This window comes from Papio anubis, chromosome 1 (assembly GCF_008728515.1).
Source record: "Papio anubis isolate 15944 chromosome 1, Panubis1.0, whole genome shotgun sequence".
NCBI lineage: Eukaryota > Metazoa > Chordata > Mammalia > Primates > Cercopithecidae > Papio > Papio anubis.
The window spans coordinates 40,874,163-40,896,937 of NC_044976.1; the positions used below are offsets into that span (position 1 = coordinate 40,874,163).

Genomic DNA, 22,775 nt, shown 5'->3' on the forward strand with positions numbered 1-22,775 from the left:
TGAAAGGTTGCCTGTATAATTTCTAGAGTCCCACCTATTAGGTTATCACTATCACCTCCTGGCTGAAAATTCCCTTCCTCAATCACTCTTTTGACCTAGACTAAAGATCAAGGAGCAAAGTCTTGAATACAGCAGTTAAAATATATTAGGCCATATTTTAATGTCATATGTAAGGTGAATAACTAAATCAAAGCCTAATTTAAGCTGTGTGTAGTTACCCCAGAAAATCAGGAGCAGGTTGCTGAGGGATTGGGACATAGATCAGATGGCATGTGACATGGGAGGGAAAGGTCCAGAACATAGGGTCTGCTGCCTGGGAGAGTAAATATGTAGATATACATAGTATATCTACTAAGGCTAGTAAATATACAACCTAGCCTTTTTTGTGGGACCTTGTCAGCAAGGTAAGTTATCATCATGTTGTACAGTTAAAGGACCATGCCTTTTAAAACATCATTGACAAAGTTAACAACAGATGAGCTGAAATGAGAAGAATATAATATAAAATGAAGAGATCCAAATCTGCTCTTCTGGTGATCTGGGTCTCCTTTTTTCTTAAACTTTTTATGTTGAAATAATACCAGACTCACAGAAAAAATTATGAAAGTATAAAGAATTCCCATATACTTTCACTCTTCCAAATGTTAACATGGTATCGTGTTTACACTGTCTCTCTTTCCCTCTACACACACACACACACACACACACACACACACACACACACACTCTGATAGTTTTTTTGTAAACCCTTTGAGAGTAAGTTGGAGACATAACCTCCTTTACCCTTAAATATTTCCATGTGGGTTTACTAAAAACAATAACATCTCCTATTACCACAGTACAAGTCTCAAAATCAGGAAATTGACATTGACACAATACTATTATCTAATCTATAGCTCATATTCAGATTTTACCAATTATTCCCCTCTATTGCAAGAGAATAACTTTTTTTCCTATCTGAGATCCAACCCAGGATCATACATTACATTTAATTGTCATGTCTCTATAGCTCCTTCAATCTGCAAAAGTTCCTCAGTCTGTCTTTGTCTTTCATGACTTTGATATTTTTGAAGAGTACTGTCTTAGTCAGTTTGGGCTGCTATAACATAATACCATAGACTGGGTAGGTTAAACAACAAATACTTATTTCTTTCAGTTGTAGAGGCTGGGAAAAATCAAAGATCAAGATGGCATATTCAGTGTCTGGTGAGGGCATTCTTCCTGATTTGCAGACAGCTGTCTTCTCATTGTATCGTCACATAGCCAAGAGCAGAGAGAGAGAGTACAAACTCTTTCCTGTCTCTTCTCATAAGGGCACTACTACCATCCTGAGGGCTGCACCCTTGTGAATTAATTACTTGCCAGTGGGTCCTCCTAACACCATCCCATTGGGGGTAAGGCTTTCAACATATGAGCTTTGAGTCAACACAAACATGCAGTGTATAACAAGACCATTGATTTTGAAGAATGTCTCTTAATTTGGATTTGTCTGATGTTTTCTCACAATATAATTCAGATTACCCATACTACAGAGATAATGCTGTATCCTTCTCAGTGTATTTTATCAGGAGACATGACCTTTTTTTCTATTACTTATAATATTAACTTGGATCATTTGGTTAAGGTACTGTCTGCTAGATTTCTCCACTACAAAGTTATTACTTTTGTCTTTGCAATTCATAAATATCTTTTGGGGAGATACTTTGAGACTATGTGTTATGTTTCCCATCAAACTTTTACTCATTGAAAGTTTCTGTTTTGAATCTTTGATTTTTAAATTATATTCTAGTTTTTCTTCAGAATATAGAGTGCTTTAGACTTAAAGATAGTCTTGCTAAAGAAGTTGTGTGTATTTGCTGAATCCCCCATTTTACAGGCTGTCATTTTGTTTGGGTTACAACGTCTAGACTCATACAGAATTTTAGAACTGAAAGGAGTATGATCATGTAGGCCAACTCTTTCAGTTTACACATAAGAACACCAAGGCCCAGGGATATTAGACTGCTGCCGAGTTACGTGGTAATTCTCAGCCTATGCTCTTTCTACCCTAGCCTAAGGCCTCAATCAGAAAGTGGAACCATCAGCTTAATTCTTATGCTACTTAAACATGGCTGATTATTAAACTGAGCTGTATCACTAAGATACAATTCTGGTAGGAAGAAGTCTGGAACAGAGTTGGTCCTGTTCCACAATATCCATGTCATGGAGGGTCTGATGGCTTTAACTTTCTTTGTTATAAAGAATAAAGCTTCTACTCACTTAAGATATACACTACTTTGTCATGTGAGAATTCAGAATACCTAGAAAATGCTCTGTGTTAGTGTCACCATCCTCTTCAGAAACCCTCAGCAGCTTGCAGTTTGCTATAACATCAAATCTAAACTCCACTGTTTTATCTTTTTTTTTTTTTCCAAGATGAGTTCTCTCCATCACCCAGGTTGGAGTGCAGTGGCAAGATCATAACTCACCTCCCGCTCCTGGCCTCAAGTGATTGTCCTGCCTCAGTCTCCCGGCACCACACCTGGCTAATTTTAAATTTTTCTTTAATAAAAACAGGGTCTCCCTATTTTGCCAGGCTGCCTTTCTTTACTTCTTAAGAGACTAACATTTATTATCTGTAATGTTTACTTTTTTACAATGACCACAAAAATTAGTGATTAAGTAGCATTTTGGAATATTTTTTCCTGCTTACAAAAATAATGCAAGCTCATTAAGAAAATTGTCCTTTATGTTCCTTTATAATCTGACCTCTCCCTTCAATCTTGCCTTATTCCTTCTGAGTAGCTGGGACTACAGGCACCTGCCACCACGCCCAGCTCATTTTTTGTATTTTTAGTAGAGACGGGGTTTCACTCTGTTGGCCAGGCTGGTCTTGAACTCCTGACCTCATGATCTGCCTGCCTCAGCCTCCCAAAGTGCTGGGATTACAGGTGTGAGCCACCGCAACCAGCCTTCTTTTTTTCTTTTTTCCCTCCTTCCATCCTTCCCTCCCTCCCTCACTTCCTTCTTTCCTTCCTTTCTTTTCTTTCTTTCTCACTCAGTTTTCCAGGCTGGAGTGCCATGGCATGATCTTGGCTCACTGCAATCTCCACCTCACAGGTTCAAGTGATTCTCATGCCTCAGCCATCCAAGTAACTGGGGTTGCAGGCAGGTACCACCACACCTGGCTGATTTCTATTTTTAGTAGGGATGGGGTTTCACCATGTCGGCCAGGCTGGTCTCAAACTCCTGCAATCTTGCCTTATTCCTGCAGCTCCTTACTTTGTAGCCTCTATTCCAATGAAATCATCCTTCTTACTTTCCCCCAAATTACTCTATACTCTGTTCTACATCAGTGCCTTTGACCATACTGCTTCCCATGCTTAAAATGTGCTATTTGTAGTCTCTTCTCTTATCCATATCTTCCCAACTTGACTAATTCAAGACCAACCTTCTCCCCTAGAAAGATTATAGTCCATATGAAATTACATGGATTTTACGAGATTAGAATCCATTTTACACACTGTAGTTTCTCTTCAGAGAACTGAAAAGGCGTAGGAAACCAAAGGGATCTCTTAAAGTAAACTTAAATTGATCTTTGTAATTAAGTCCATTGTGTTCTTAGAATCAAACATGTAGAAGCTTTGCATTTTCAGACAGCCTCAGGATATGAGTCAGGCAGGCTGTTGTCTACCTTAGCACAATACTTTGATGGGGATTCATTTTCCTTTCTTATTTTTTATTCCATTCTATTTGTTTGTTTATTTGGGTACAGACACATGGTCTTGCTATGTTGCTTAGGCTGGACTCAAACGCCTGGCCTCAAGCAGTCCTCCCACCTCAGCCTCCCAAAGTGCTAGGATTACAGGCATGAGCCACTGCACCTAGCCCATCTTCCTTTCTTAGACTCATTCCCCACCCATCCTTTCTACTCCCTGAAGGAAATGTTTTTTCATTTTATATGAAGATATAGAGTAACCTCACAGGAAAGGAAATCTTTAGAATCTGTTTGTCAAAACAAAACAAAAAGACTGAACAAATGATTTGCCAAATCACAAAAGGCAGTGACTGTCAAAGCATCTACTTGCAGAGTTACATGGGAGGCTTATTTAAAGTACAGATTTCCATTCCACCCCTTCCCTCGCCCCAGACCACTGATAGTGAATCTCACTCAGGGTAGGGGCTACAATATAAGATTGCATTTTCTTTAACAAATATTTTATTTTTTATTTTTATTTTTGAGACAGGGTCTCACTCTGTCATCTAGGCTGGAGTGCGGTGGCCTGATCTTGACTCATTGCAACCTCCACCTCCCAGGCTCAAGCCATTTTTCCATCTCAGCCTCCTGAGTAGCTGGGACTACAGATGCACACCACCACCATGCCCAGCTAATTTTTCATAGAGACAGCGTCTTTCCATGTTGCCCAGGCTGATCTTGAACTCCTGGACTCAAGCAATCCACCTGCCTCAGCCTCCCAAAGTGCTGGGATTACAGGTGTGAGCCACTGCACCCGACCAAGACTGCATTTTTAATAAATTCTTCAGTGGATGCTCTTACATCATAGTGATTTGAGAACCACTGTGGAAGAAAGCTCTTCTCTGTGAGATATATCTAATATTCTTATAGATACAGAAGACACCTCTGTAAGATATATCTAATATTCTTTCTAATGTTTTCTGGCAGCAATATATTATTGCTTTTTATTATATATTATTGCTTTTGTGAATCAATGAAGTACATTCAAAACTTGAAAACAAAAATGTGTGGTAATAGTGTAAAACTCTGTAGATCACATATTTGTGCTTGTTAAAAGGTATAACCAAATGCTAAACAGCACTCTGACAGCCCAACCCCAGAGACCAAAAATACCTTTTTTAAAAAAAAAAAAATTGGGAATTTACGTACCCTTATGCCTATGGTTAAAAAAATCAATTAAGTTATATAACAACTGCAAAGTATTAAATTAAGTTGGAATCAGAATTTAATTAGGATGTCATTTGATATTATATAAGCCAATAGTTAAGCATTTAATGAAATCAATATACTTTTTTCACAACTATAAATAAAAGTATGCAAAATAGAATATTTGTCTTTTCACTTAATTTTGCAGGTCTTGAAGCTTTCACAAGAATTTGCACAATTAAATCATTTTACTCTCAGGGGGAAAACTGCACCTTCTAATTTAATTACAAGTGAAAATATCTGTAAAGATCCTGAGTCTAATGAACCAGTTTTGGAAATAGAAATTCAAAGCCCAAAGGAAGAGAGAGAGGAACTCTGGTAAATTGGGAAAATCCTATATCACATTAATTATTTGGAGGGGGTATATTTTATTTGGCTTGATTATTATAAGAATTTGATATTCGGCTGGGCACAGTGGCTTAAATCTGTAATCCCAGCACTTTGGGAGACTGAGGTGGGCAGATGTCTTGAGCTCAGGAGTTTGAGAACAGCCTGGGCAACATGGCAAATCCCATCTCTACAAAAAACAAAAATTAGCCTGGCGTGATGGTGTGTGTCTGTAGTCCCAGCTACTTGGGGGGCTGAGGTGGAAAGATTGCTTGAGCCCGGGAGGTAGAGATTGTAGTGAGCCATGATTGTGTCACTCATGGCACTCCAGCCTGAGCAATAGAGCCAGACCCTGTCTCAAAATAATAATAATAATTTGATATTCATTTCCAAATTATGTGAGTGGAAAAATTAGTTATAAGCATTCTCCAAAAAGTTTGTCTTTTGATATATTATTACATTTTAAAACTTTTTTCCTGCCTTTAAAGAACGAGTATATGCTGGCGCAGTGGCTCACGCCTGTAATCCCAGCACTTTGGGAGGTCGAGGCAAGCGAATCACCCGAGGTCAAGAGTTGGAGATCAGCATGACCAACATGGAGAAACCCCGTCTCTACTAAAAATACAAAATTAGCTGGATGTGGTGGTGCATGACTGTAATCTCAGCTACCCGGGAGGCTGAGGCAGGAGAATCGCTTGAACCCAGAAGGTGGAGGTTGTGATGAGCTGAGATCGTGCCATTGCACTCCAGCCTGGGCAACAAGAGTGAAACTCTGTCTCAAAAAAACAAAAACAAAAACAAATATATATATATGTGTGTGTGTGTGTGTGTGTGTGTGTATCTCCTTTTATTAGAAGATTTAGAAAGCATGCAAAAGTATAAGGAGATTATAACAACTGTTAATTCTCACCCAGGAAAGATGTTAACATCCTAATTTTTCTTTCTTTTTTCTGTATATGTACACATATATGTGTATATTTTTATATAATTATGACTATATTCTGCACAGTTTGTTTTTTGCTGTCTCTAACATTGCATTTGATAATTTTTTGACCGCTTTTCTCTTATTTATCTGTCTCTCTATCGATCTGTGTGTCTATCTATCTTGTTAATTTTGCCCTCTAGCTCCTGTACTTCTACTTTTTTAACCAAAAGTACCTTTCATGGAAACACGAGGTTTTGGCAAGTGCACCACTCTTCTTGGGCACTTAAGTTAATAGTTGCAATCAAATTTTGTCTGGGAAAATTTTAGAACTAAATAATCAAAAGGAAACGATGATGTCCATTTTGACATATACCATACTAAAGGATACATTCATCAATGAAGTGAGAAAATATAGTCTAGGTGTAGACAAATTCATGTTCTAAATGTTTGTAAATGTTCTAAAGATAGAAGGAGATTGTTTTTCCAGTTTGGGGTTCCTGAATATTATGCCCTCCTAAAAGTTGCTTTTAACTTTAGAGTAAGCTTTGAGTCTAAGATTCACAATCATGAAACCTAGTTGGAGATGTGGGAGAGCATATGGAGAGATGATGGGGAAGGCGTATGATAATGGTCACAAAAACAGAGAGCCAAGCAGCCACATCACAGCATTTAGGTTTACTGTAGGGAAAAAGAAAGTCTAGTTCTTGAGCACTGGAACAGTGTCTTACAGGATTTTTGAGGAAGATTGTTCTAGTATCTCTTTATTAGATAAAATGGAGATGGAAGATAGACCAATTAATCTATATGTGTGATAGATGAAGAGATGGTTGCCTACATTGAGTAAGTGGCAATGAAGATGAAATGGTCAATCTGAAAGTTCTTCAAGAAGGAGCTGACATAAATAATCAAATCTGACAAAAGTCCACCCAGGTGATTTTGGGTAATTGGCAGGGATACTTGCCTTGGGGAGCAAGGATGTAGCTTTAATTCATCTAGGGGTGGGAAACCTTGCCATAAGAAAGATAATGGCCTTCCCTCTTAAGAACTCCTTGATGCCACCTGTTTCCAGGACTTGGTCCAATCTGCTTCCCATAACTGGGACTCTGAAAAGTCTAGGTATCTGCCATCTGCCTCCTTCTCCTTTTTTTCTCATAATGTTTTCCTACTTGTTTGTCTCCTATTCCTCTCTTCACAGCCTCCCCTCATCATGGGTCCATAACACAACCACACTTGGCAAGACATTGTGATTTTACTATGTGTCAGGCACTGTAGGTAGGTACTGAGGATACAAAATAAGACACAGTTTCTTATCCTTATGGTCCACATAGTCTGATGGAGAAAAATGGTTAAACAAGGCAGTACTGGGTACTATGGAAACACAAAGCATGGGCCCTGGCCCAGGGTAATGAATCAAAAAATATTCTTAGAAAAAGTCTGAGTAATCAGGGGCCAAGCAAAAAGATGGGAGAATAATTTTCAGGGGAGATATGGCATGTGCAAGAGAAAGCATGATTTGTTTGAGGCCCTAAAAGTGACCTCTATGCTGCTATAGCATGGAGTGTGAAGTGAGGAAATGGGGAAGGGGATGGTGAGAATGAAGAGGCAGGCAGAGGCCTGATAATGAAGGGACATGAAGACCTGTGTTAGGGAGTCTGGACAGTAGGAAACTACTACAGAGTTTGGTAGCATAGAGAAGATGAGAACAGGCTAGAGAACATCTGTCTTTGAGAATAGATTATATTCTTTAGTAACATTCAGTAGTTTAGTATAGTCAACAGAAGGCAGTTGGATTGATCCAGGGTTGAGGTTTTGCCACATGAGTGCAGTGGAAGGACAAAGGAGTAAGAGAGTTGACCATTTTATTTAGACAGTGATTGAAATAATGAACTCTAAACTCTATGTTAGATTTGGAAGCAAGTAAAAAAAGGACTTTTTATCAGTAAAACTGATAGAAAAAGAGACAAGGAATTGCAGATACTATGATTGCCCTGGGACCAAGTAATATAGAAAGGAAAAGCCGGAATCTAACATTTAATTTTAATATTTCAGAAGTGAAATAGTTGCTGCTGCTGACAACTCATGATACGGTCATGCAAGTAGTTGGCAAAATAGGAGAGATGAGAAGGTAATTAGAGAGAAGGAGACGAAAGAAGCGATGCCGAGGCATCCATGGGTGGTCTCTATGGGACTTGCAATCTTCCACTATAATGGCAGGACTTGGGGTGAAGCAGGTGACAGAGAGCCATGAGCCAGAGTCTTCAACTGAAGTGAAGTAGCAAGTGGTACAGCATACCTAGCATGGTCTCATGCACACAGAAGCTGCTTATAAGCCAAGTTGATTGATTGATTCTTACAGTACATTTCTTCTACTAGATTTTAAGCTCCTTTAAGGTATTAAGGTAATGGGCCATGTCTTGTTTTTCTGTTTATAGTGCTGTTGTCATAGAGTAACAGACTCAGAACTGGGGGCACCTTCAGGAGATCTTCCAACTTAGCAGTTTTCAAACTTCTACTTCCCAAAACTTTAGGAATTGTGCAGAGGGGACTCAGAAATTACCTTGTAAGATGAGGAAATTTATTTTACTCATAAATTATGAGTAAATTTATGATGAGTGGGACTATTGAGCCCTCCATTCCCATTTCACCCAGAGAAGCTCCACTTTTATGTCTCATATATTGGGTTTTGTGTAAGATTTTTAATTTAACAAAGGGTCCACTGCTAAAATAAGTTTGAAAACCTCTGATATTTAGCTAAATCTTCTTTTTTCACAAATGAGGTCTCTGAGACCAAGAAAACTGAAATGACTATTTCATTCACAATCACATACACAGCAAGTTATTCGCAGGACTGGGATGAGGACCCAAGACTCCTAACTCTGAGTCATGAGAAGTACTACTTTATCCACTTTGGAGAGGATGTAGTCATAAATATCCTAAGGGCAAGAAGGTCTTGGGACACTTGCGTTCTAGGTCACTTTCTCAGAAAATGAGCTTTATGGTGCTGAAAAATTGCTTAGGGCTCAATCTCTCTATATGTATAACATGAGAGGTAAGGTGGGAGGAACTCTTCTAAGCCCAGCCTCTCGTGTTCTTGACTATGTCTCCAGTGTCTAGAACAATGCCTGACACATAGTAGGTACTCACAAAATATTTGAATAAATGAAATTTTCCCCCTACTCCTACTGTGTACAATGGGTGTATGATTGCACTATCTTGCAACTGAATCCAAAGTTGGAATTCCGATGGCAGCCCCAAGCTTATAGAACCCAGCTAATCTCAACCTGTGCCTGGGCCAGAACAGCTGGTGGCTTCCCTTGACCTTCATGAGCTTTGTTCTTTCCAACACACTCTCATTCACTATTTCATTGCATCCTTACTACTTTTATCAAGAATTGTTTGATAAGTGTTCAAGTCCATTTTAATTTCAAGTTCAACTTGATGATGTTGACTTTCTGTCTCCTCCACAGACTACCAATGTATTTTTCCTCCTCTTCCAAACTATTTCTTCCCCAGTCCAATCTGTTCAGTGAATAGCCCCTCCATTCACACAGCTGATGAAGCCAAAACCTAGGAGTCACCTTTGATTCTTCCCCACATCTGTTCCACCAACACATTCTGTCACTTCTGCAATGAAAACATAAAATATTGAATCTGTTCACTTCTATCTATATTTCCACTGTTATTACCCTACTCCATAGCACTAATATCACTCATCAGGACTGTTATGTATCTTCCTAATTGGCCTCCCTGCTTCCATACCCTCCTCCCAATCCATTCTCCATGGAGTAACCAAATGGTCTTTTTAAAATGCAAATCGAATAATATTGTTCTCTCTCTTAAAACTCTCTCCATGGCTTCCTATTGCACTTAAAATCTAAACCCTTACCATGACCCATAAGGCCCTCCATGACTTGGCCTCTACCTCCCTCCTCCTCATCTTGCTGCCTTTTAGATCCTCCAACTTTTAAAGCACGTTCCTGCTTCAGGACCTTTGCACTAAAAGTTTCCCCTGTTCAGAATAGTCTTCCCCCAGCTTTTCATGTGGCTAACTGCCTCTCAGAGTGGTAATTCCTAACTGCCATGTCTAGGAAAATCGTAACTCCTACTTTCCAAATACTCTACCATGTCACCTTGTTTGTGACTTCTCATAGTCTGTAATTATCTTATTAGTTTGCATGTTTGTTTTTTGTCCTCCTCTAGATGTAGGCTCTGTGAGGGCACAGACCTGGCTGTGTTGATCACCCTTTTGAATTCTTAGTATACGGAGTAGTGCTTGTCATATAATTGATATTCAACATATATTTGACAAATAAATGACTGAATCTGTTTCTTCCTCTGTGGGAACAAAGTTTCATCATTAGCCACCCCTATTCTGTTCTAGTAGGCTTTAATTCACTTTAATGATATCTTATACTTGTAGGTTTTCAAAATGCTTTTACATTTTACTTCAAAAGATCCCAAAAAGCTTATGAGAAAGGAAAGGGCATCTTGCAAATGAAGAGATTGAGACTCTGAGTGATTCTGCCTTGTGGAAGGTTACGTAAATAGTAGGTGGAAGATACAGGACTAGCGCTCATGGTTTCTACTGTACTGTGCTCTTTCTTGAATCTGTATATGTTTGAGACTGCTACGCATGTATGCTACTAGAAAAGGAATAGGATAGGGATGCTGCCTAGATACCTCCCACCAGCTGAAGACTGGTGACAATTGCAAAAGTATTGAATGATGTAAAAAAGCAGAAGCGGGGAGAAGGGAGGTGTTTCAATAAGAACTAGGTAATAAACCCTTCCAATTAAAACAAGAACTGCAACAGGAGGAAGCAAAAATTTGAGAGTCATGATGGGTTTTCCAGTTCCTAAGATGCAGATGTGCTGGCTATAGGACATGTTCTCAACTCCATATAACTTTTTGGCTGATAGTCTGCTTTTGCCCACACAACTTTAATGCAATACTGTTATTATGTGAACATAATAGTAAAGTAATACATACTATTAGGTATTACTTTTTAAAAATCTGTTCAGCCTTCCTTTGGTTTCTAAGTATACACATTTTCTCTTATACCTTTTGAAGGATAAATTCTGTTGTGTGTGTGTGTGTGTGTGTGACTGGATCTTGCTCTGTCATCCAGGCTGGAGTGCAGTGGTGCCATCACAGCTTACTACAACATCGACCTCCTGGGCTCAAGTGATCCTTCCACCTCAGCCTCCTGAGTAGCTGGGACCACAGGCACATAGGCACATACCATCACACCCAGCTAATTTTTAAAATTTTTTTGTAGAGATGGGGCTTTCCCTATGTTGCCCAGGCTGGTCTCGAACTCTTGGGCTCAAGTGATCCTCCCACTTTGGCCTCCCGAAGTGCTGGGATTACAAGCATGAGCCACTATACCTAGCCAAATTCTGTTCTCTTTGGGGAGCATTTATTTTCATGGATTCTTGTCCTGTTGAATCAATATCACTTAAATATTAAATCCCTGTATTCCCAGGTGTTGCTAGTTCTCCTTAATTTACTAATTAACTGATTCATGTGAATGCAATTTGTTTATCCAGCCCATTAATAAAAATGTAAAATGGCATTAGCCCAAAATTGTATCCTGGAGAGCACTGCTGATTCCTTCCAAGTCAGGGAAAACTCCTTGACTGCCATGTGCTCTGAATGTGGCTGTACAGGCACATCTCATGGACCCACCAAAGAGGAGGGACACTTAAACCTTATCTTTAAACTATGGAAACATAACAAAGGCCACTTGTGTTCTTCTATAAGGAAATTAAATTGGTCTGGTTAAGTCTGGTCTTTATAAAGTCATTCATTCTTCTTAATGTGACAAATGAAGCACCTTCATATATATTAAACTTAAAGGACCAGTTCATGGATTTTCCATTTTTTAAATGGAAAAATATACTTTAAATGAAAAGATTTTTAAAAATTATTTTGAGGTAATTGCAGAAGGAAGCATTCCTTATTACAGCTGGTGAGGGTGGGAGTTCCTGTTGTCCAGTAGCCTCCACTTACAGCACCTGGCTGAGAAGGGGAGGAATGCCTTGCGACTTCTCTTCACGGGGCTACCACTGATACCATAAGGCAGGTGGGTGGGGGTGGCTTATTGTGCTAGGTGGTGGCCTCCTCTGACACCACCCCAGTGGAAAGGGAGAAGTGTGCCTCCTCACTTCCACGTGGGTTGGAATTCCAAACTCACCACCTGGTCTCCCCTCACACTGCAGGGTAGGGGAGCTCTTTACTATCCGGCAGGGATAACAGTCCCTTGTGCCTACTTGACCTTCTCTGACACCACCCCAGTCGAGGAATTGGAATCCCTTATTACAGCCTGGTGAGGGTGGAAATCTAGGCTCCCAATTTGGGCTTTGCTGGCATGAGTGGAGGTGAAGCCACAGTTTTTTCTGTGATGTTCAGCTGGAGTAGGTAGGTGTTGTCCAAAATTGTGTTTCTTCCTTGGCCTTTTCTGGTGCTTTGGCTAAAGATGGCAACTTTTGTTGGTGTTGTTGTTGTTGTTGTTTTTGCTTGTGCTTGTTGACATTGTCTGGGTTGCTGTCTTCTTCAGCTCCAACTCAGGGATCTGTGAGGCAAAAAGAACACCCAGGAAATTCACAGCCATGTCATTCCTTGGGTCTTGAGTTCCCTAGCTGGTCTGCTTTCTTCTCTCCACCTTTTGAAGTCTTTTAATGTTTGTTTTATATATAATGTTCAGGGTTTTTAGTTGTACTTAATGGTAAAAATAGGGGGAAAGTGTGTCTACTTCATCTTTTTCAAAGAAAAAGTCCATTTTCTCCATTTAAAACAAATATGAAACTACTGGTGCAGTGGCTTACACCTGTAATCCAAGCAACTCAGGAGGCTGAGGCAGGAGGATTGTTTGAGCCTGGGAGTTCAAGGCTGCAGTGAGCTATAATCGCCCCACCACACTCTAACCTGGGTGACAGAGTGAGACTCCACACACACACACACACACACACACACACACACACACACACGGTATACATTTGCATTTTCCCAGTCTTAATGAGTGTCTAGCTTCCACTGGATATAAGAAACGGAAAGGGGTTTATAAATGATGGAAACTTTCATTGTTGTTTTATAAAAAAATTTTAAGGCATTTTACCCTTTATCTCATATTGTTTTGCATCATTTGAATATATTGTCTTTTTAAAACTGCTAATTCAATATAAAATATTTAATTATTTTCTTTATAGTATTAGAGGAATTTTAAAAGGAATAAAGCACTCCCTAGATACAATTTTTCTCCCTGTTCCTTTCCAGCTTTTTCTAGACATTTTCCCATAGTGTGTATATATGTATGTACATACACACATGAATACATATATGTTTATTGGTTTTTGTGCCACAATTTTACTTTGATAAGTAGTTTTCATGTTTATGAATACTCTTGAGGTCACTTTTAAGTTGAAGCATCTTTAATTCTTTTAGCCATTTTCATATCTGTTTAGTATGAGCATTATTGTAGTCATCTTTTTTCTTCTTATGAATTATTTTATTGCAGTAAATTCATTCAGATGCAATTATTCAAAGAGTATGAACATTTTTATGACTTAGTGTGTGTGTGTGTGGTGACAGAGTTTCCCTCTGTCGTCCAGGCTGGAGTGCAGTAGTGCAATTTCGTCTCACTGCAACTTCTGCCTCCTGGGTCCAAGAGATTCTCCTGCCTCAGCCTCCCAAGTAACTGGGACTACTGGTATGCACCACCACACCTGGCTAATTTTTGTATTTTTAGTAGAGACAGGGTTTTGCCATGTTGACCAGGCTGGTCTCAAACTCCTGACCTCAGGCGATCTGCCCACCTCGCCTCCCAAAGTGCTGGGATTACAGGTGTGAGCCACCACACCCGGCCATGGCTCTTGATCTGTACTGCCAAATTGCTTTCTTGAAGAATCTGATCACCAGCTATAATCTATGAAGCATGCTGTGCTAGGTTTCAAGGTACTCAAAACAAAATTTAAGATTGAGGGAATAAAAATAAAACCAGCATATTTGTGTTCATTCTCCTTGTCATCTACACTCTCTAACCATTGAAGGCGCATTCTCTCCTCTTGGTTTCTGTGGCTTTCACCTCCTCTGCTTGTTCCTTACAAGTTTTTAGGCTTCTCTCTAGGATGATCTGCCTCCTCTTACTTTCCCCCTTCTCCCTGGTTCATTTTATCCAATCCCAGTGTTTCTGCTCACATTCTTCTGTGTCTGTATCCTCACCACAGACATCTCTGTAGTCAGTCTATGACCACATTCCCCCATGTTGGTCTACCATCCACTTGCCCATTTGCCCAAGTCAGAAATCCTGGTGTCATGATGATTCATTTTTCTCCCTTACCTGCCACATCCAATAAATGACAAACCTTATCAATACTGTCTTTTAAATATCTCCAGAATTCATCATAGTTTTATTTATTGTTATTTATTACATGGATTATTACAACAGTCTGTCAAACGGCTTCCCTGCCACATGGCGTCTAAATAATCTTTCTAAAGCACCTTCTCTCTTTTACTTCGGGGTTTTACATATCTTATTTATTAAATCATTTTGGAACACCTTTGCTTGTTCATGTTCTCATTTATACCAACACCCACCCTCCCCAACATCCATACATACATGCAAGTACATACACACTCCTTCCTCCCTTTACATTTGTTTAGCTTGTGCCTACTCATCCATCAGGCCTTGTATTACTTACTACTCATTTCTCACTAAATTGTAAGCTCCTTGGGACAGAGATCATGTCCTCCTGAAGCCCTAGTGCCTGCCAAAGTGGCCAGTGCTTATTAAAATCATTATAACCTGTGTCTGCTCAATGCCATACTAAAAGTTGAAAAAGCATAAAACTCATTTAAACTGGTGGTTTGGCTATAAATGAAAACCTATGATGGGTCATCTCCCTGAGTGTGAGTAAAAAATATGACTCATTTGTGGGTTTTCTTTTATTTTTTATTTTTTGAGACAGAGTCTCACTCTGTCACCCAGGCTGGAGTGCAGTAGCACAATCTTGACTCACTGCAACCTGCACTTCCTGGGCTTAAGCGATTCTCATGTCTCAGCCTCCTGAGTAGCTAGGACTACAGGCGTACACCACCACTCATGGCTAATTTTTGTATTTTTAGTAGAGATGGGGTCTCACCATGTTGGCCAGGCTGGTCTTCAGTATCCTGACCTCAGGTGATCCGCCCATCTCGGCCTTCCAAAGTGCTGGGATTACAGGCATGAACCACTGTGCCTGACTGACTTATGTTTTTAAAGTTTATTTTTAAGAATAAGATGACTGCTGTGCTATAGAATTCAGGTTGAAAATCTTGTTTGCAATACTGTCTTGACTTGTAGCTTTTTTTCTCCCAATTCTACTACTATAATAAGCATTTTGATAGATTGTATTTTTATATTTGCACCAAGTCCCAAATTAGGAGAAAGAAAGCAGAAGGAAATTCCAGAGGAGTCAGTAAAGGAGGGCAGTTTTCCAAGAGAGGGGCAGAAGGAGGAGGGCTCACAACAGAATCGAGATATGAAAGATGAAGAAAAAGAACAGCAGTTGACCATGAAGCCTGAGGAAGTTGTGAGGCTTAGAGAAGAGCTGAGCCGTATAAATCAGAGCCTCCTTCAGTCTCAGAGCTCTGGGGATAGTTCAGATGACAGTGGTGCCCAGGTAGGTGCTATAAACACACACCCTGACTGGGTTTGTTTCCTCTGATTGGCTGTGAGTATCAGCACCATTTTAAATACCATCTTTCATATATATGGTTTTTTTATTTTTGTAGGTACATAGTAGGGATGTGTATTTATGGGGTACATGAGATGTTTTGATACAGGTATACAATACATAAAAATCACATATGGAGAATGGGGTATCCGTCCCCTTAAGCATTTATCTTTTGTATTGCAAACAATCCAGGTACACTCTCTGAGTTATCATATATATGTGTGAGCAATATTATAACCATGGCCTGAATAATAACAAAATAGCAAGTAAAATCTGAACTAAATCCATCAGTTGATGCCCTTTATTATAAAATGTTCGTAAACTCCATCTAAGCTCAGCAGGAAAATTGCTAATTGACTGTTGACATCTGCCCTAGCCAGATGGGATTGGGGATGGTAGGATATACCACATTTTCCATTTCTGATATGTAGCCTAGCAGACAGAGTACTTAATTTTAGTGAGGAAAAGACGACAGACATTTTATTATTTTAATTATGGCTTTTGCTATTTTACTAGGGATCTGCCTGTAGGAAAAATAAAAAGAGTGACTACAGCCACATTTTGGTTCTTATACCTCAATTTTACAGGTTCTCTCTTATACAAATTAAGATTTCCCTACATACACCTTTCCAGAAATTATTGTCAGATCCACAGAAGGGAGGCCTTTGTACTCATAAGTAATCCTACTGCAGAAGGCTGATAATATACATTTGAAAAGTGATTCAAGTATACATTTAGAAAAAGAAAGAGGAGCAATAAAGGAAGTTAAAAATATATTTGAAAGGATTCAGATACAGAGTTTGAAAACTAGAGAAGTCACAGTAAACAGGGAAAATATATACCTATAAGGAGATTTAGATACATCTGTGAAAGGAAAAGGAGTCACTGAATTTGTTCAGAAGACCAAAGGGGAACACGACATCAAATATTTAAGAAGAGATTACTTTTACAGCTCCAGATAGACATTGGTCAGTGGACATTGGCCAGTGTCGGAGGCTTGAGCAGAAGCTGAACACTGTGATCACAAAGATTATCAAATATTTTCTTAGCCAGTAGTCTTCACCCTATTGCCACAGTAGGAAAGAACTTGTCATTGGGACCAGTATTTTATGAAGTTCATTTGTACTTAATGTTTATTTTATTAAAATAAAATGTTAAAAATTTTAAACAATAAAATATTTAAATAATTAAATAAAATATTTTATTTATATTAAATATATTAAATAAAATACTTTATTAAATATATTAAAATATATAAATAATAAAATATTTAAATTTTAAAAATATTAAAAACTGATAAAATTAGGATAGTTAAGGCTAGTTCCAATTTGTTTTATTTTAATTCTTAAGGAATTTGTAATTCCTTAAGATGGAAAAGATGTTAGGCATCATCTGGTCTTATGTCTTTAATTTATAGACGAATAAATGAAGACTAAGAAAGGGTAATTGGCTGAATAGATCTGTTGATTGAGAAAAAAAACAAAAGACCCGTGTGTACTTACCGTGCTCTTTTAGGTGGTTCCTAGTAACCTAATTGAGTGTATATGCTCTGCAGTAACTTTCTACCAGGATCATATGGTGGGAAAAAAATAGAGACTCTTGTTGGCTACTTGTCTAGTAGCTAGCTGCTCCAACAGTTGACTTTCTTGAAAAATAATTTGCATTTCTACTCTGGCAGAGTGACTGAACTGGAAAATGTAGATGAGAAGAACTACTGTTCTGGTTTTTCCATCCTTCAAAAGAAGCTAAAACTTTTGGGCCTTTGTCCCCTTGGTAAAACTGGGGTGCATCTCTTGTATACAGTATCTCTGTTTTGGTATGTTAACCTATACACTGTTGATTATGGATTAATTGTTAAAAGCTGTTACATAATGGTTAAACAAGAAGGTAGAATGGTGATCAAGGCATTCCAGGTTGTTTGCAGATGGGAAATGAAGATAGTTAAAGGAAAGTTAGGAAGCATCAACAGTAATGGGTAACATTATTGGGTGCTTGTTAAGTGCCAGACATTGTGCTAAGTGCTTGCATGTGTTATCTTACTAACTCATCACCCCATCCAGCAGTAATCCTTATTATCCATATCTTAAGATGAGGGAATTGAAGTATAGAAGATGAAGTAATCTTTCCAGGATCACCCACTGATAAGTAGTAGATTCAGGATTGAAACGCACACTTATCTAACTCCAAAGTGACGGTTCTGTTACGATTGATTGGAGTACAAGAAGGAGACAGGGAGACCGGAAATAAGCTGGAAAACACACTTCAGGATATTATTCAGGAGAACTTCCTCAACCTAGCAAGAAAGGCCAACATGCAAATTCAGGAAATACAGAGAACACCCTTAAGATACTCCACGAGAAGATCAACTCCAAGACACATAATCATCAGATTCTCCAAGGTTGAAATGAAGGAAAAACTGGAAAAAAACTGGAAAAAATGAAGGAAAAAAGCAAAGCCAGAGAGAAAGGCCAGGTTACCTACAAAGGGAAGCCTATCTGTTTAAGAGTAGACCTCTCAGCAGAAACTCTACAAGCTAGAAGAGATTAGGGGCCAATATTCAACATTCTTTAAGAAAAGAATTTTTGACCCAGAATTTCATATCCAGCAAAACTAAGCTTCATAAGCAAAGGAGAAATAAAATCCTTTCCAGGCAAGCAAATGCTGAGGGATTTCATTACCACCAGGCCTGCCCTGCAAGAGCTCCTGAAAGAAGCACTAAATATGAAAAGGAAAAACCGGTACCAGCCACTGCAAAAACACACCAAAATATAAAGACCAATGACACTATGAAGAAACTGTATCAACTAGTGCACAAAATAATCAAATAGCATCATGATAACAGGATGAGATTCACACATAACAATACTAACCTTAAATGTAAATGGGCTAAATGCCCCAGTTAACAGACACAGACTGGCAAATTGGATAAGGAGTCAAGACCCATTGGTGTGCTATGTTCAGGAGATCCATCTTACATGCAAAGACATACACAGGCTCAAAATAAAGGGAGGGAGGAAAATATACAAAGCAAATGGAAAGCCAGAAAAAGCAGGGATTGCAATCCTTGTCTCTGACAAAACAGACTTTAAACCAACAAAGATCAAAAAAAGACAAAGGAGGGCATTACATAATGGTAAAGGGAACAATTCAACAAGAAGAGCTAACTATTCTAAATATATACGCAACCAATACAGGAGCACTCAGAATCATAAAACAAGTTCTTAGAGACCTACAAAGAGACTTAGACTCCCACACAATAATAGTGGGAGACTTTAACACCCCACTATCAGTATTAGACAGATCCATGAGACAGAAAATTAACAAGGATATTCAGAACTTGAACTCTGCTCTGGATCTAATGGACCTAGTAGATGTCTACAGAACTTTCTACCCCAAATCAACAGAATATACATTCTTTTCAGTGCCACATAGCACTTACTCTAAAATCGACCACATAATTGGAAGTAAAACACTCCTCGGCAAATGCAGAAGAACAGAAATCATAACAAATGGTCTCTGAGACCACAGTGCAATCAAATTAGAACTCAGGGTTAAGAAACTTACTCAAAACCACACAATTTCATGGAAATTGAACAACCTGCTCCTGAATGACTCCTTGGCAAATAATGAAATTAAAGCAGAAATCAAGAAGTTGTTTGAAACCAATGAGAACAAAGAGACAGTGTACCAGAATCTCTGGGACACAGCTAAAGCAGTGGTAAGAGAGAAATTTATACCACTAAATGCCCACATAAGAAGGCTAGAAAGATCTCAAATCAACACCCTAACATCACAATTAAAAGAGCTAGAGAGGCAAGAGCAAACTAATCCAAAAGCTAGCAGAAGACAAGAAATAACTAAGATCAAAGAAGAGTTGAAGGAGCTAAAAACATGAAAAACTCTCCAAAAAATCAGCGAATCCTGGAGCTGTTGTTGTTGTTGTTGTTTTTGAGTCAGAGTCTTGCTGTATCGCCCAGGTTGGAGTGCAGTAGCATGATCTCAGCTCACTGCAGCCTCTGCCTCCTGAGTTCAAGTGATTCTCCTGCCTCAGTCTCCCAAGTAGCTGGGATTACAGGCACGCACCACCATGCCTGGCTAATTTTTTGTATTTTTAGTAGAGAGAGTTTCATCATGCTGGTCAGGCTGGTCTCAAACTCCTGACCTCGTGATCCGCCCACCTTGGCCTCCCAAGTGCTGTTATTACAGGTGTGAGCCACTGTACCCAATCCAGGAGTTGGTTTTTTGAAAAAATTAACAAAATAGATAGATCACTAGCTAGACTAATAAAGAAGAAGGGAGATAAGCATCAAATCACCACTGACCCCACAGAAATACAAACTACCATCAGAGAATACTATAAACACCTCTATGCAAATAAACTAGAAAATCTAGAAGAAATGGATAAATTCCTGGTCGCATACACCCTACCAAGACTAAACCAGGAAGAAGTTGAATCCCTGAATAGACCAATAACAAGCTCTGAAATTGAGGCAGTAATTAATAGTCTACCAAAAAAAAAAGAGCCCAGGACCAAACAGATTCACAGCTGAACTCTGCCAGAAATACAAAAAGGAGCTGGTACCATTCCTTCTGAAACGATTCCAAACAATTGAAAAGGAGGGACTCATCCCTAACTCATTTTATGAAGCCAGCATCATTCTGATACCAAAATCATGAAGAGACACAACAAAACAAGAAAACTTCAGGCCAATATCCCTGATGACATCGATGCAAAAATCCTCAATAAAATACTGGCAAACCGAATCCAGCAGCACATCAAAAAACTTATCCACCACAATTAAGTCAGCTTCATCTCTGGGATGCAAGGCTGGTTCAACATACACAAATGAATAAATATAATCCATCACATAAACAGAACCAAAGACAAAAACACATGATTATCTCAATAGATGCAGAAAAGGCCTTTGATAAAATTCAACATCCCTTCATGTTAAAAACTCTCAATAACCTAGGTATTGATGGAACATATCTCAAAATAATAAAGAGCTATTTATGACAAACTCACAGCCAATATAATATTGAATGGGCAAAAGCTGGAAGCATTCCCTTTGAAAAGCAGTACAAGACAAGGATGCCCTCTCTCACCACACCTATTCAATATAGTATTGGAAATTCTGGCCAGGGCAGTCAGGCAAGAGAAAGAAATAAAGGGTATTCAGATAGAAAGAGAGGAAGTCAAGTTATCTCTGTAGATGACATGATTTTATATTTAGAAAAACCCATCATCTTAGCCCAAAAACTTCTTGAACTGATAAGCAACTTCAGCAAAGTCTCAGGATACAAAATCAACGTGCAAAAATCACAAGCATTCCTTTACACCAACAATAGGCAAGCAGAGAGTCAAATCATGAATGAACTCCCACTCACAATCACTACAAAGAGAATACCTAGGAATACAGCTAACAAGGGATGTGAAGGACCTCTTCAAGGAGAACTACAAACCACCACTCAAGGAAATAAGAGAGAACACAAACAAATGGAAAAACTTTCCATCCTAATGGATAGCAAGAATCAATATCATGAAAATGGCCATACTGACCAAAGTAATTTATAGATGCAATGCTATTCCCATCAAACTATCATTGATATTCTTCACAGAGTTAGAAAAAAAACTATTTTAAATTTCATATGGAATCAAAGAAGACCCCGTATAGCCAAGACAATCCTAAGCAAAAAGAACAAAACTGGAGGCATCACGCCACCTGACTTCAAACTATACTACAAGGCTACAGTAACCAAAACAGCATGGTACTGGTACCAAAACAGAAATATAGACCAATGGAGCAGAATAGAGACCTCAGAAATAACACCACACATCTACAACCATCTTATCTTTGACAAACCTGACAAAAACAAGCAATGGGGAAAGGATCGCCTATTCAGTAAATGGTGCTGGGAAAACTGGCTAGCCATATGCAGAAAAATGAAACTGAACCCCTTCCCTATACCTTAAACAAAAATTAACTCAAGATGGATTAAAGACTTAAATGTAAAACTCAAAACCACAATAACCCTAGAAGAAAACCTAGGCAATACTATTCAGGACATAGCCATGGGCAAAGACTTCATGACAAAAATGCCAAAAGCAATTGCAACAAAAGCCAAAATTGACAAATGAGATCTAATTAAACTAAAGAGCTTCTGCACAGCAAAAGAAACTATCATTAGAGTGAACAGGCAACCTACAGAAAGGGAGAAAAATTTTGCAATCTACCTATCTGACAAAGGTCTAATATCCAGAATTTACAAGGAACTTAAACATATTTACAAGAAAAAACAACCCCATCAAAAAATGGGTGAGGATATGAACAGACACTTCTCAAAAGAAGACATTTACATGGCCAACAAACATATGAAAAACAGCTCAACATCACTGATCATCAGAGAAATGCAAATCAAAACCAAAATGAGATACCATCTCATGCCAGTCAGAGTGGCGATTATTAAAAAGTCAGGAAACAATAGATGCTGGTGAGGCTGTGGAGAAATAGGAATGCTTTTACACTGTTGATGGGAATGTAAATTAGTTCAACCATTGTGGAAGACAGCATGGCAATTCCTCAAGGATCTAGAAGCAGAAATACAATTTGACCCAACAATCCCATTACTGGGTATATACCCAAAGAAATATAAATCATTTTACTGTAAAGACATATGCACACATATGTTTATTGCAGCACTGTTTACAATAGCAAAGACATGGAACCAACTCAAATGCTCATCAATGATAGACTGGATAAAGGAAATATAGTACATATACACCATGGAATACTTTGCAGCCATAAAAAGGAATGAGATCATGTCCTTTGCAGGGACATGGATGAAGCTGGAAGCCATCATCCTCAGC

The 22,775-nt window shown here is 38.7% G+C and overlaps 1 protein-coding gene and 1 long non-coding RNA gene across 12 annotated transcripts in view; one reads left to right on the forward strand and one right to left on the reverse strand.

Annotated features, from left to right (window-relative positions):
• The window catches only part of CCDC30 (coiled-coil domain containing 30), a 190,376-nt gene that overhangs the window by 75,541 nt on the left and 92,060 nt on the right, over positions 1–22,775 (forward strand). For 8 of the 10 annotated variants that reach the window (XM_021940150.2, XM_031667593.1, XM_031667607.1 and 5 more), the window contains 2 exons: positions 5,091–5,260; positions 15,604–15,853. The exons of the other annotated variants lie outside the window; for them this stretch is intronic. In XM_021940150.2, coding sequence (XP_021795842.2) covers positions 5,091–5,260; positions 15,604–15,853 — 420 coding nt within the window. The remainder of the gene's footprint in view (positions 1–5,090; positions 5,261–15,603; positions 15,854–22,775) is intronic. 10 annotated transcript variants of the gene reach the window in all.
• Positions 9,194–22,775, reverse strand: part of LOC108586682 — a 70,198-nt gene continuing 56,616 nt past the window's right edge. The window contains exons 2-3 of one of the 2 annotated variants that reach the window (XR_002522950.2): positions 12,472–12,768; positions 9,194–9,818 (exon numbers count right to left, since the gene is read on the reverse strand). This is a non-coding gene — a long non-coding RNA (uncharacterized LOC108586682). Of the gene's footprint in view, positions 9,819–12,390; positions 12,769–22,775 lie in introns of both variants that reach the window. The other variant, XR_001904263.3, reaches the window with a different exon arrangement.